Consider the following 16,141-nt stretch of genomic DNA (forward strand, 5'->3'; position numbering starts at 1 on the left):
GTTGTGTATGTTGTTCGCTCCTGTTTATTGATTGTGTTTATGTGTGTTTTTCGCCAGCAGAGAGAGACATTTGCTTTATGGTGGTCTGACCATAATGTAGGTTCTGTAACTCCTCTGTGGTAATTTATATTTTCATCTGCCTATGTAATAAGCTTTACATGGGTTGAACAAAACATAAGATTAAAAAAGCCTGGTTAAACACGAAAGCCATTTCAAGCAGGGGGTAGCAGCAGAAGAAAGAAGGAGTGGGGGTTGTTCCCATTCAGAGGCTGCGCCAGTTTCAGCCGAAACTGAGGGGCAAATTTTGGCTAAAACTGAAAACACGGTTTCAGTCATCTTCTATAGGTAAACCAATATACTTCCCCCTTTCCACTCATTCTATAACTTGGCGCCTAACGTTACATGCCGAGTGCATACTGGGCGAGCAGAAAAATGTTTAGTTCACATATGTACTTTATATGCTCACAGCAAAACTGGAAAAGGAGGATGTGCGTTGATAAGCAAGATGAGCTCAAGGAAACGAGAGAAACTGAAAGTGACTTACCTACAGAACAAGTCACTGCAGGGACTTAAAAGAATTTCAAAAAAAAGAGAAGATTGATTACCACCCTACAAATCTGAATAATTATTGGAAGGGCAATTCTATAACTGGGCACAAGCAGTTACATGCATGTGCCCAGTTAACTGGCACTTCCATGCATAAGCGCACCAAGCATTATTCTATAAGAGGCAGCATTAAGTACTATAATGCGTTAATTGCATAGGGGCATACATGTGGGTGGGACATGCACATATTTCCTACTTGTGTGCAGCAACTTATAACAGCCATAGACTTAGCATAAGTGGATATGCCTAAATGTAGTGCATTGATGCTGACTTACGCTGGTATTCTATAACAGGATCTTGGTGCCAAAATGCCATTACAGAATTAGCGTTCAGCATGTGGCATCGAGGCACCTAAAATGAAGTACCAAGTTCTAGAATCCCCCCATTATTCTTACATAGTACTATAGATGTACACAATATGAGAGCTGATCATTAGTATCATTATAAGCTCCCTATACGTAAGAGCTTAAACCCCCTGGATTCTATACATGGCACCCAAATTTGGGCATGATCCCAAGATGTGCGCGCCTTAATTGGCTAATGAGCCACTAACAAGCAATAATTGGCCACTAACAACCAATTACTGATAATTGGCACCAATTACGATTTGCATGCGCATCTGGCTGCGCACTGTTGTATAATGCATGGCACCCGAATCCCATTGCACACAACTCAAAAGGGGGTAGTATGCTCTTTTATTGCATGTATTTATTTTTCTATGTAGTTGCCACCATTTGTCACACATTTCTGCCAATGATGGACAGGTTTTAGAAAGCTGTCATGAAAAACTGCACATCCTGTCTCTTTAACCAGTTGCTCACAACCTTTTCCACCTCTTCATTCAAGTCAAACAGATGCACCTGAAGGTATTCCTTTAATTTCAGAAAAAAACATCGGAATCACATGGCACTAAGTCTGGGCTGTATGGCAGATGGGGTAAGACTGCGAGACCCATCTTCTCAATTGCCTCTGTGGTTTTTCATGCTGTGTGAGGCCTAGAGTTGTCATGTTACAATAAAATTTCCTTTTTGTGCTGCAGAACTCTTCTCAGTCATTCCTGTGATATGCCAAGTGTGTCATCAATTTACCTTTGAGTGATCCTCCAATTGTTCTTTACAAGTTCATCAACCTTTCTTGACCATTGCTATCACGGATCACCACTTTGCTTTTGATCACACAAATCAGCCCTTCCCATTCCAATATCTACAATTTTTGGCCCAGCAATGCACAGTACTCCTATCAACACAGTCATCAGCATAAATAACATGCATGCAGTAGTGAATTTCAACTGACGGGACTCCTACAACAGTCAGAAATTCTACCACAGCATGTTGCTTAAATTGCACTGAGTGCTCACTGTATGCTTCCATTTCACAAGCAATAGCAAAACAGCGTCTTCACACACGCACTTCTCGTCAACAGAGGTGAAGGAAGAGATTTCAAAGAACAAGTGAACATATGTAATTCATCAGTGCTGCCATCTGTTGATGAATTATGGAGGTGGAGGGATTACTTTTATTTCACCCTTGACAATATATTCAGTAGTGACTGTAATAGTTGCAGGCTCTGCCTCTACCCCTCCTGGATAAAATCTGGCAGTTCAGTGAATCAAGCCTAATTTTATCCAGATAAGGGCTGAAAATATCTGGATATGTGAGTTATGCATTTTCCGCCTGCCAGCAAACACATCAGACATTTTGTATATTAAGCCCCATAAATTCCTGGAGAATACTCAAATTTTAAGTGACGCTAAGCATGAGTAATATATTCTCACAGATATAGATGAATTAGCATATGTCTTTCTGAACTTCTTTCAGCATTGGGACATGGAGGTCATTAGCAGCAGAAAACATAACAAGCAAGAAAACTACACAGGAAATTCTGAGGGCACAAGGACGGCTAAAACACTTTGATATTCTTACCTGCTTATGGCTTCTTTCAACAGAGAAAGTTTCTGCAATAAGAAGAAATATGAATGAGTAGTATATAAATGGAAACCAGAACTGGTGAGTACAGGATCCTACTCTGCTTTCTCTCCCCCACAATAGCTTACTTTTGCAGTGGCTTAGCTAAGGCGTAGCATAGGCCCTCCCATTCTTGACCCAGACCCAGACCCATCCTGTCTGGCTCCCAAAACAGTTCACTGGCAACCACCTTTCTCCCCTCCCTCTCCTCGCCCTCGGATCTGGCATTTACCCTCGTTGTGACCCAGAACCCCCCTCCCCAACTCTACCTCAGCACCTTCACCAGCAGCAGTGATGCACTTCCACTACAAGCACTGGCCCCACAGGCTTCCTTCCTCTGCCATGTCCCGCCCTCCCTGACATCACTTCCTGTTTTCTATCTGGCAGAGGGAAGCCTGTGGGGTCAGTTACTGAGAAGGTGCTGAGGTACAGCGAGGAAGGGGGGTTCAGGGAGCAGTTGCCAGGCCACTGGTGGAGTAGAGGTGAAAGAGAGAGATGTAGGACAAAGGGGGAGAGGAGTTTTGGAAGGCCCACCCAGCTGGACAACGGATACCACAGCAAGGTTCCTGGAATTAGGTCCCATTGATGGCGAGGCCACTATCTTATGCTTGATGCTTTACAAAAACAAAATCACTCCTGCTCAGCATAGCCCTTTAAATGAATTGCCTTTAAAAAAAAGAAAACAATCCAATTATCAATCTGAATGCATTTTGTGAGCTGCTTCTTGCTCTAGCCTCTGGCAAACTATTAGTCCTCTCTGCTATCCCCTTTAATCCAACATCCTATATAATAATTTGCACCTCCAACGTTCTACGTCTGGATACCTGGGTTCGTAACATCCATACCCACTCATTGCCTAGCCCTTGCATCAAAACGTAATGACATCAGAGGGCAGAACAATGAGAGGGAAGAGAACGCTGGAGGTGAGCTGACGTCAGGAGGGATGTTACGAACGGAACGGAAGCCAGCGCCAGCCAACCAGAGAACGTTCAGGTACAAATCAAGGGGAGGAAAGAATCACGGGACATCGAGGGTAGGGAGGAAGGAAGGAAGGGGAGGGGAGGGCAGGGCAGAGGAGAATTGATGGCCATGGATAGGATGGGAGGACAGTAGAGGAGAAAATCGCGGGACACGGATGGGAGGGCAGGGCAGAGGAGAATTGATGGACATGGATGGGATGAGAGAACAGTAGAGGAGAAAATCACAGGACACGGATGGGAGGGCAGGGAAGAGGAGAATCGCTGGACATGGAGGGGAGGGACAGGAAGAATCGATGGACGTGGAGGGGAGGGCAGGGCAGGGGAGAGAGAAAAAAAAGCTTACAGGACAGCCTACCTAGGGCCCGTTTCATTGTTGAGGAAACGGGCATGGTTCCACTAGTTTGTATATAATTTCTCTCTGTCCCATGTGTCCACCCTGCTCTTCCCCACTCCCCCCCCCCCCCCCCCCCATTAGGCCACACTAGGGCAAATAACTATATTTAACCTCCTGTTCCCTGGAGCATCTGAAAGGCTATAATAAGAAAAAGAATATTCAAACTGCATTATTTCAAAGATATGCTCAAAAGCAAACTTCATTGCAATAATTTGGCATTTTATAGTGTCCTTAATTTGTCTGGAATGAATGGTCCGATACCTGCCCTACACATGAACTTCCAATAGTGGAGAGAGAACAATACTGTTCTTATTGTTATCCAGTTACAAAAGGAGATAATGTGATCTGCTAAAGGACATGCAGAGAGTCAATGGCAGAAGGGATTTTTTACTTCAAATTTTTCAGATCTCCTGCAATAGTCCATCTTCCTCCCCCTGTCCCTATTCTCACATTCCCCCTCATTCTATAACTGGTTGCCAAAATGTAAGTATTATTTGCACACCTATATTTATAGAATATTATCATTTACACAGGTAAGTGTTTACCTGCACATATAAAAGTCAGCCACACGCTCAGGGCTATTCTCTAATGAAGGCACACAACTTGCTTTGTGCATGAGGGGCATTCATAGGGCAGAAGTACAGGCGGGCCATAGATGTGTCTAATAGTTAAAGGGGCAACTTACAGAATTCTGTAAGTTATGTACATAACTTCCACATGTAGGCAAACACATTTATACCAGTTATTGATATGGTGTAATTGGACGCACCTGAATGTAGATGGGTAGATGTGAACTTAAGCTTATATTCTATAACGGAACTTTGGCTCCAAGACACCTCTATAGAATTAGCACTTAGGACCAAATTATATAAACGGCACCTAAAAAATCGGTGCCAAAGAAAATAGCGTTAAGTGCTATTTTATAAATGGTGCAACTACATTTAGGAGTGGCCATCTACACCAATGAAACCTTGGTGCTTAAATTAGGCGAAAATCCCCTTTATTCTATAACAATGCACATAAATTTAAGGAACACACCCGATCTGCCAAGGCCACGCCCTCTTTTTGAACATGTGTAAATTTTAATTAATTCCAACTCGCACCAATAATTGCTTGTTAAAATCTTAATTATCAGCACTCATTGGCTCCTTATTCAGTTCAATTGCATGTGCCCAAATTTGCATGTGTAATGTTTAGCACTTTTATAGAATTCAAGGGTTAGCGTGCTGCAGCTAGATTTGCTTTGCTTTGTGTCATCTCCAATCTGAAAGAACACAACAAAAAACTATTTTCTGTTTGTTTTGTTTCTGCATTTTAGCATGCATTATAATGCAGAAAAAAATGAAACAAAACTATTTTTAAGTAAAGCAAAAACTATACAAAATGAAAAAAAAAGTTTCTTCCATGCATACCTTCATAATCATCCTGTAATGCTCCTCGGAATGACTGAAATTGGTGCCTATTTCAAAAATGTTAATAGATCCACCTTCACACAAATTCATCCAGATCCGGTAATCTTCATGTTCTGGAAGTCTGTCCCAGAAGATTTTGAAGGCTTCCCAAACTATTTCCTGGCATACTGGATTAAATCAAAAAGTTACTGTACACTAGTATAAACAAGGGGCGACATTTGGGTCTCAAACTCTCTTTTTGGTACAGGATATGAATGAACAATAGTGCACACAGAAGTGAGATTACAAATTTATTGTTAGTTCAGCATATCTGTGCTTGCAAAAGCTGCCTCTTTTTTATTCAGCTACTACACACACAGTGAAAATAGAATACAAAGTTTAGTTAGATCTGTTCTTTTGTAGCTGTTAATCAGATATTGGAGTGGAGAAGTAGCCTAGCGGTTAGTGCAGTGGACTTTGATCCTGGGGAACTGGGTTCGATTCCCACTGCAGCTCCTTGTGACTCTGGGCAAGTCACTTAACCCTCCGTTGCCTCAGGTACCAAAAAAAAAAACTTAGATTGTGAGCCCTCTAGGGACAGGGAAAGTACCTGCATATAATTTGTACAGCACTGTGTATGTCTAGTAGCGCTACAGAAATGATTAGTAGTAGTAGATATTAAAGCAGTGGTTCCCAAACATTTTTAGTTTGTGGCGCCCCTAGTGTCCATGCATATCTAAATATATGTATTTTTCTACAGGTTGGTAACACTGCATAAAAATGGAACAGAGCATCTACCTGTATGCAAGATATTTTTTCCATTTTGTTCTTTGTGTTCTCTCATTTGAGGGGTTTAGGGAGTTGTTTAATTTGCCTCTTTGATTTCTGCCACCTTCAGGGATTTACCCGATGCCAGTAGCTTACTGCCTGTGTTGTGCTCCCGCAGGCTGTCACCTACTCAGGCTCTGCCAGTCTCTCCCTGTCAATCTCTCACATAGGAAGGCTCTGACAGTCTCTATCACACACACACACAGAAGCTGTGACACACCGAGTCTCCCTCTCTCACACACACTCACACACAGACGGGGACAGAAATCTAACCTGTCCCCGCCGGAATCTAACCCATCGCCACCCATCCCCGCCACAAGTAATTTCCTCCATCCCAGCCCCAGCCTGCCCCCAGTCCCTGCCACACTGCACCACTGTCACCTTGCTCCCCACCCCCACCCCCCATAAGAAAGAGATCTGCATGATATTTATTTTTATTTTTATTATTTGATTTCGCCCACTGGCTTCAACCCATATAATGGGCTAAATCTCCTATTCTCAAATTACCTCCTTGCCCCTTACCAATCTTTTTTCTCTCCTCCCTGCACCCACACTCTCACCCTTTTTACAGCCCCATCCCTCCCACCCAAGTACGCATGAACGACTGCCTCCACCCACCTCCCTTCCTGCCCTGGATGCCCTCTCCGCATATACCTGAAGGCACCCTGGTGGTCTAGTGACTTCTCTCTTTCCTGCCCGCTGCCACTGATCCTCTCACTGCTGCTGCCACTTCTTTAAATTGTCAGTACTTACAGTTGCCTGCAGGCAAATCTAAATGCTTGCTGAAAGGGGCAGCTGTAAATTCCAACTTCTGGGATCTTCTGAGCACCTCTCAAATGTCCACCCTCCTCCACAATCACTTCCTCCAACTCCTGATCACCCTGCTCCCCAAGATAACCCTAACCACCAATAGCCCCCCCCCCCCACAACAAACTCCTCCTTCAGATGGCAGACCACCCTGTGGCAAACCTCCCCCCTCCTGATTGTACCCCGTGTGGCAAATCCCCCCCATTGTGGCCTCCATTGGTGAAGCCCCTTAAATATGGGCAACTTGTAAATGGTCCCTCCAACCCCCACTTCCTCATGCCTCATAAATTGAGCCATCCAAAAGGGTCACTAAGACCTCTAGCAGTAATGTCATAGTATAACCCCTAGGGGTCAGGCTTCCATATATGGGCATCCCCCTCCCCCAAATGGCATCTTGCCTTTATATGGAAGCCTGAACTCTAGTGGTAATACCATATTACTACTGCTAGAGGTTTGGCAACCAATCATTGAGGCGGGAGCAAGTGGACATCACTCTAACTCCACTAGACCCTAGGGTGCCCTTCCATTTGAAGTGTGAGTGACTGTAACAGTGCAGCAGACGGTGGGAGTGCATATACAGGTCCCTGAAGAAGATAGCGAAAGGGAGCACCTTATCAGATCACCTTCATTTTACCCACATGTCACCAAGAAGATAACAGGATAATAAAATAAGTTTGGGGCCACATTTATGACAGCCTTATGTATATTATTGACATTTTACTTGTAATTTTTGGATTGCTGGGCATGTATACACTCATTTTGAACACACACCACAAAAAATATCTACAAAATGAGGAACTCTGTGATATGTTTTACTTATTAACAAGTTGAGTCTGTTGGGGCCCATTATTTTTCTTTCATAAGCAGCTTATGGTAACATAAAGTGAATTCTTTTATTCTACTTATTACACTGAGAGTTTCCATTTTCTAAAAAAAATATTTTTAATAATATATTTTAAAAGTTTATGTGCTTATTATGACTTTCCATGGTATAGTAACAGGTTGTGGTGTTTATTAAGTGTTTTAGGGGCCCTTTTACTAAGGCGTGTAGGCACATACGCACATCCAATGTACGCCAAATTGGAACTGCTACTGCCCGGCTACCACGTGCCCCAGGCAGTAATTTCATTTTTGACGTGCGTCCAAAACATGCGGTAGAAAATATTTTCTATTTTCTACCACGTGACACTTACCTGGCGGTAATCAGCAGTTTACGCATACTGGCCGCTTACCGCCTGGTTAGCGCATGAGACCTTACCACTAAGTCAATGGGTGGCAGTAAGGTCTGAGGCCGAAAATGGGTGCGCGCTGGTTTTAATTTTGTCACACATCCATTTTCAGTCACCAAAAAAAATGCCTTTTTTCCAGGCACGCTGAAAAATGACCCGCGCGCGTCCAAAACACACGCCTACACCAGCGCAGGCCACTTTTAGGTGCACTTTAGTACAAGGGCAACTTAGTTTTTATATAGAGTGTGTCTATATTGTAGATCACTATTATGTCGTCAGTGACATCACTGTTAAAAATGATTCCCTCCATTTTATTTGGATCATAAGTCAAGATGTTGTGCAGAACATTGAAAACAGAAAGTATTTTAGTTTGATTGGATAGAATTGATGCTACTGTCTAACACAACCCATGTGATCAGTCTGAGCTGGGTAGTGTTCTCATGTAAATGGGTTGCATTGTGGCTTAATCCTCATTAAATCCAATTACAGCTTCTTAGGACATGAATTGTTCTATTTTGAGCAGCTAGGTGTCAACACTGTTCCTAATAACATAATTCTGGCTTGTGAATATCTCACTGAATATCAGCAGTCTTCTAATGAAAGTATTTGAACAATTTGATTTACTTTAGACTAGGGAGTTCTCAATCCAGTCCTCAGGATGCACCAACCCAGTCTGGTTTTCAAGGTATCTACAATGAATATGCATGAGATGAATTTGCATGCACTGTCTCCTTTTTATGCAACTCTATCTCATGCATATCCTGAAAACCTGACTGGTATGGTGTGGCCCGAGGTCTGGGTTAAGAACCCGTGCCTTAGACAAACAGATGGAGCAGTATAAAAGTGCTCATAGCAACATAAATGGGCCTCCAGTATTTTTTCTGCAATTAGATCTGTGGTGCTCAAAGAGGATCTTTGGCCATGCTTATCCAGTCAGATTTTCAGGACATCCCTGAGGAATATGAATCATTATCCATCAAGTAACTAGCTTACTCTTTATAATTTCTTAAATCACTTTATTGAAAACTTTCAACTATAAAATAATATAAAATGTTGTATATCTTCTAAATAATATTAACCCCACACTTCTCATTCTCACCATTCATTCCTCCACCATTCATTCCTCCATTTAACCACATGGGTACAAACAACCACGAAGTTCTTTTAGCCACTGACATTTCTAATATCTATTTCCATAAGGGTATTCCACTATTCAAATGCAATTAATACACTTTTTCTTTCAACAATGATCTCCTATATCATCTCTCACGAAGTGGGTGTGTCTAGCGCTAGCGCACCTTAGTAAACAGGGCCTTTAGTTTCCATGGGATAATAGCCTTGTTGATATCTTATAAAGTAGTGCATAGGTGCATAACTGCATGCACCCAGTTACAGAATTGCCATTCTAATGTGCATTATTAGGCAAAATGCATATGTTTTTCCCATATTGCAGGTTAGTAACTACAACCCCAAGTTGGGTATCTAGCTTAAACTTCAGAGATAGCCCACGTACTTTCTTAGACTTGTGAGTCTGCAGGTTCTCTCTTGGCTAAATTCCAGTCCAGCAGGCGCCTCACTGACCAGGTATGTTGAGAGCAGACTTTATTTTAAGAAGGTGCCCTTTTACATAGTAACATAGTAGCTTTGAATTAGGCTAGCCAACTGCACTTACTCTGCTTCCAAGTGCTCTTAAAGATGACCTAAGACCCAGTACTTAATCCTGGTATTTTTGGCAAACTTTGTCTTGGCAACAAGTGACAATGCACAGAGCCTGCTTCACTAAGCTTTCTTTCCCGTTGATACAGGAGAGAATAACCTTAGCCAAGCCGGTCATATACTATTTCATAGCCAAATAAAAATCCTAGTAACAAAGGCCAAGTTTTAAAATAAGTAAGTCTGCCACTCCCTACTACCTGTGCTCTATCCCCTCCTAGCACCAGACTCTCATTTCTCTATAGATTAGGGACAGCACAGCCTGTCCTTGCTCTGCATCATTCTACCTCTACATTTTGTCTGGGCATGGGTCACCTTATATCCACTCATATTTTACTTCTTGCCAAGTCAAAGTGAAATGGAATCTCTCATGCAATATTAACTATTTATTTATTTATTAAGATTTTGCTCACACCTTTTTCAGTGGTAGCTCAAGGTGAGATACATTCAGGCACACTGGATATTTCTCTGTCCCAGGAGGGCCCACAATCTAAGTTTGTACCTGAGGCAATAGAGGGTTAAGTGACTTGCCCAAGGTCACAAGGAGCAGCAGTGGGATTTGAAATGGCCTCCTCTGGATTGCAAGACTGGTGCTCTAACCACTTGGCCACTCCTCCACTCACTTGTTTACTCTTTCCAAAAATAATAGAACTAGGGGGCATGCAATGAAACTACAAAGTAGTAAATTTAAAATGAATTGGAGAAAATATTTCTTCACTCAATGTGTAATAAAACTCTGGAATTCGCTGCCAGAGAATGTAGTAAGAGCAGTTAACTTAGCAGGGTTTAAAAAAGGGTTTGATGGCTTCCTAAAGGAAAAGTCCATAGATCATCATTATTCAAATGGACTTGGGGAAAATCTACTGCTTATTTCTAGGCAGTGGCGTACCAAGGGGGGGCGGGGGGCGGTCCGCCCCAGGTGCATGCCACTGGGGGGGTGCCGCACACCTGTCGGCTCTTCGTTTTCATGCTCCCTTTGCCCCAGAACAGGTTACTTCCTGTTTCGGGGCAGAGGGAGCATGAAAACGAAGAGCCAGCAGGCGCGCGGCACCACCCCACCCCACCCCAGTGGCGTGCACCCGGGGGGAACGTCGCGCTGTTCCGGGGGGGCGCTGCACTGGGGAGGCGGGGCTCATCAGCGATCTGCCCCAGGTATCAGCCCCCCTAGGAACGCCACTGTTTCTAGGATAAGCAGTATAAAATGTATTGTACTGTTTTGGGATCTTGCCAGGTACTTGTGACCTGGATTGGCCACTGTTAGAAACAGGGTGCTGGGCTTGATGGACCTTCGGTCTGTCCTAGTATGGCAATACTTACGTACTTATCACAGCTGGGTGGATTTGGAAGCGCCGTTGCTCATCCTTGGAAATAGATTTAAAAATTAAATTGTAAACCCTCCAGGGACAAGGAAATACTTAGAACAGGGGCTTTCAACCCAGTCCTCAGGAAACACCTAGCCAGTCAGGTTTTCAGGATATCCATAATGAATATACATAAAGTAGATCTGCATACCAAGGAGGCAGTGCATGCAAATTTATCTCATACATATTCATTGTGAGTATCCTGAAAACCTTACTGGCTAGGTGTGGACTGAGGACTGGATTGAGAACCCCTGACTTAGAATAAGAAGGTTCAACAATTAAGTGGCAAGTTATCAAGGCCACTAAGAGGTGGGGGGGGGGGGGACAAGAATTCCCCGGGGCTGGCCTCCAAGAGGGCCCCATGCCAGCAGCCGAGGTGAGATCCAGAGTCTTTCCCTTCCCTTCCAACTCCCTGTCTTCTACTTGCCTGGAGTCATGGAATAGCAGGCTGCAGCTATCGAGACTGTTCTGTAGGCCACAGGTTCTTTTTCCTGTCACATCCCGCTTATGCGGAAACAGGAAGTTACTTCACAGGAGGCAGGAAGCAGCAGGAAGAAAGAAGGACCTGTGGCCAGCAGAGCAGTCTCTATCGATTTCTGCTGCCTGCCATTCAATTTCTCCAAGCAAGTAAAGGACCAGGAAGGGTGGCAGAAGAGGGGGTGGGGGCAGTGGCGGCAGCTCCTTAACATTGTTTGCCCCGGGCCCGGCTTTCTTTCTCGGCGGCCCTGGTAGTTATCATCTAAATATTCTTCTTAAAGAAGTATTTATAACATTTTGATTTTTAAAAAATTATTCCAAGCTTGATTGCATGGAATTATTGACAGTTTAAGATGTACTCCTGACCTGGTAAAGAGACGATCTTGATGATGACTGGGTTCAGTTTGGGTTAAAAATTGGGAGCTACTTTTAAGGCCTGGATTTTGTTGGATTTGGTGATTCCCTTCTCTGAAGTTAAGGTTTCTCTGCTGACTTACCTCTCAACTTAAAGTACTGCAAGTGGTTTATCATCGTCTGCTCAACAGTCTCTTCTGGGCAGACTTTTGCTCCGCTAGGAAATAGGACTGCCCTCTTTTTGCGAAGAAGCAGTCTCCCATAGCTCTGCTTTAACTGCCTGTTTTCAGGGGATGGGGAAGGGTTTTTTTTTGCACTGAATGATGGACATTTCTTTCAGGTGTTGATGCAGCATCCTGTGTCCAAATTTCTCTCACAGATGTCTTAGTATCTAGCAAAACATGAAACCAGATAAAAATCAAGTTGTCCACACAATACAGTTCCTATGCATATTCAAGGCACCTCCTTGATTCATTTCGTAGTTGCTAAATAATATCCAATTTTACCTGTTTATATTTGAAAAAACAGACTTCTTAAGGATCTTTTTGCACAAGTAAAAGTTATCATAAGAAAATCAAACTGTGTGATAATTTATATCTATAAACCTCAGACCATCCCCAAATACTATAAAAGTCTCTAAAAACTGCACGCACAGATTTGGGCATTTGCTCAATTTATGCGTGCAACTTAATTGAATGAGCCAATTAGCACTGATAACTGACAACCAATTATTGTTACTAATTAGATTTAATTGAAATATGCACACCTAAATTTTACACACACATTCAAAAAGGGGGCTCAGAAATAGGGTCATGGACAGAATGGGGGTGATCCTAAAATGTACACACACTGCTATGAGAGGGACACGTGCCTACTTTAAGCATGTACCTTTGCACTACCTTTGGCCGCGCCCAAAGTTAGGTGCAATTCCCAGGCGTAAGCACTATTCTATAAACCGTGCCTAACTTTAAGCGCAGCTTATAGAATAGTACTTTTTTGGTGCTGATTTTTTGGCTCCATATATAGAATTCACCCTCATATGTTTACAAACAACCTTGTGTTTTATCCGAGAAAATGTCATAACCACTAACCACAACCACTAACATTTCCTTTTTTTCAATTCAAAGCATTCATATAATTTCTTTTAAAAGGTGTATGCCAAAATACTATTGGATTTGGAATCCCTTGTTACATTCCGCTTAACTAAATGATTGCCATGTTTTAAGATACCTTTATATGACCTTTTCTTATACAATCTCAGAAACATTCTTACTCCCTGAACGATGGATACTCAAATCTGATATATAGAGGGGCATTGTTGACAATACGTCTATGTCCGACTTTGGACTTTTTGCACAAAACGTCCAAAATCCAAGTAGGGAACTAGGTCATTTTCGAAAAAGAAAAACGTCTTTTTTTTTTTTCAAAAAATATTTTCAACAAGGTTTTGTGCTTTGGACATTTTGTTTTTTGGTCCATTTTTGAAAAAAAAAAATTAATACATGCAAAACATAGAGATTCATGCCATTGGGATGTAGAAGGAGTCAGCATTTTTAGTAGACTGGTCCCCCAGACATCCCAGTAAGGCAATGGGGCAACGTAGAGGGCACTTCTGTGCACTTCATAAAAATGCTCCCAGGTACACATCTTACCTTTGCTCTCTTATCTTGTCCCCTGAACCCTCCAAAACCCACCCAAAGCACACTGTACACCACTACAACAGCCCTTATGGGTGAAGGGGGCACCTATATGTGGGTACCGTAGGGTTTTGGTGACTTTGGGAGGGGTCACAGTTTCCACCACAAGTGTGACAGGTAGATAGAAAAAAATAATTTTATTTTCTATTTTATGAATTGAATAGTCAGATCTGAAATGTGAATCCTGCCAGAGCTGGGGTTAAGCATGGTTGAGGCCCAGAGCAGAAATTTGGGAGGGGATCCCACTTCTAGGCCATGCCTTCTTCAGCTTCCAGAAGGCTTAGGGCTCTGTCCAGCAAGGGGTCAGTTGCCCTAGTTGCACTCCCCTAACACCATCCCTGGCATGTGCGATCTTTATATTTTGCACAGTATAGGAAGAAATGCATCTTTTTCTATTTCTTTGGTGTTGTACTATGTGCAAGGTTGACTTCTTGGGATTTTGGTTTAATTTTTGGTCAGCTATTATGTATTTGGCACTTGTGTTGTGTTGTGTGTGTGTTCTGTTAGCATGAATTTTCTATGTAGCATTCTGTAGTAATTTGGCTCGTTCAGTTTTCCTGATAGTGGAGCAGATGTTTGTGAAGGGGGAGGGGAGGGGAGACGGGGGGCTGTTGATCCTTGTTCTGTATTATTGTTTGTGATTTATAAACAACAGTTGTACAGAATATTGTTCCTTTTTATACTTTAATAAATATAAAATCATAACTGTGCAAGGCTTATGTGGATGGGGTCAGATTGAGCTTGCGGGGACAGGGCCAAACTTTGTTCTGTGTCATTCTCTAATATTCCTTGTGACCTTGGGTAAGTCACTTAACCCACCATCGCCTCAAGTGCAAACTTAGATTGTGAACGGGACAGGGAAATACCTAGTGTACCTGAAAGTAACTCGCCCTAAGCTACAATTGAAAAAAGTGTGATCCAAATCCAAATAACTAAATAATAAATGTAGTCTGACTTCTTGGGCTTTAAGTTCAACTTTTGACTGCAAATTTCTAATTTGTGGTCCCTTGTTTTATTTGGTAAGGGGCTTTCTGCAATATTATGTTAGTGTTACTTGCTAGGCAGGAAGAGGTAACCTGCATGGAGCAGCAGGTACACCCCTTAGCAAAGACATAGGAAGGTAAATGGCACAGAGTGACAGGTGTCTCAAAAAAGATATAGCGGAATTAGAAAAGATTCAAAGAAAAGCAACCAAAATGATATAGGAGGTGGAATTGCTTCCACACGAGGAAAGGCTAAAGAGGTTAGGTCTCTTCTACTTGTAAAAGAGACAGATGAGGGGGGATATGATTGAGGTCTACAAAATCCTGAGTGGTGTGGAACGGGTGGAGGTGAATCGATTTTTCACTCATTCAAAAAGTACAAAGGCCAGGAAACACTCAATGGAATTGCACAGAAATACTTTTAAAACAAATAGAAGGAAATATTTTTTCACTCAAAGAATAGCTCTGGAACTCGTTGCCGGAGGATGTGGTAACTGCAGTTAGCGTATCTGGGTTTAAAAAAGGTTTGAACAAGTTCCTGGAGGAAAAGTCCATAGTCTGTTATTTGAGATGGACATGGGGGAAGCCACTGCCCTGGAACTGGTAGCATAGAATGGTTTCTGCCAAGTACTTGTGACCTGGATTGGCCACTGCTGGAAACAGGATATTGGACTAGATGGACCATTAGTCCTACCCAGTATGGTTATTTTTATATTATTATGGTATAAGCCTAATCACTTTACTGGACAGACTGAATGGATTTAAGTTTTTGATGCCTTTAGCCAATGCATATTTTGAGCTGGCTCTGCCAAATCTTTCCCCCTCTAATGTCCCTGATGTTGAAGGCAGGATGCAGCATAGCCAGCTCAGTGCATGCATGGGCTAAAAGCAGACCTTGCACTCTTTTGCAGTTTATTCTGCTGGCACTGCCACAGCTTCTAAATCTGGATCCAGGGTATTACCTGGACATGGTGGGCTATGGGGGATGAGGGAAGTGGGAAAGGACATTGTGATGCATGGAAGATGCTGGACCACCGGAGAGGGATGGAAGGGACACTATGATGGGAGATACTGGATCACTGGGGGAAGTGCAAATAAAAAGACAGAAGGAAGATACTGGACATGGGGGAGGATAGGGACAAGGACACTGAAGGGAGATACTGAACATAGAGGAGAGATATTGGACACAGGGAAAGCATAGGGACAGGGACACAGAGGAGAAATATTGGATATAGGGGACAGGGACACAGAGGGGAAAGGCTGGACAGGGGGGTTATGATAAGGATAGCCTAGGACACAGAGCGGAGATGGTGGACATGGAGAAAAAGAAAGATTGGATGGAGGAAACAGAGAAAGG

The 16,141-nt window shown here is 42.8% G+C and overlaps 1 protein-coding gene across 1 annotated transcript in view; it reads right to left on the reverse strand.

Annotated features, from left to right (window-relative positions):
- The window catches only part of IMPG2 (interphotoreceptor matrix proteoglycan 2), a 68,794-nt gene extending 53,040 nt beyond the window's left edge, over window positions 1–15,754 (reverse strand). The window contains 4 exon segments of the mRNA XM_030205039.1: window positions 2,529–2,560; window positions 5,357–5,523; window positions 12,248–12,384; window positions 15,747–15,754. Of these exon segments, the coding sequence (XP_030060899.1) occupies window positions 2,529–2,560; window positions 5,357–5,523; window positions 12,248–12,384; window positions 15,747–15,754 (344 nt within the window).
- Between the last annotated feature and the right edge of the window lie 387 nt (window positions 15,755–16,141).

This window comes from Microcaecilia unicolor, chromosome 5 (assembly GCF_901765095.1).
Source record: "Microcaecilia unicolor chromosome 5, aMicUni1.1, whole genome shotgun sequence".
Taxonomy (NCBI): Eukaryota; Metazoa; Chordata; class Amphibia; order Gymnophiona; family Siphonopidae; genus Microcaecilia; species Microcaecilia unicolor.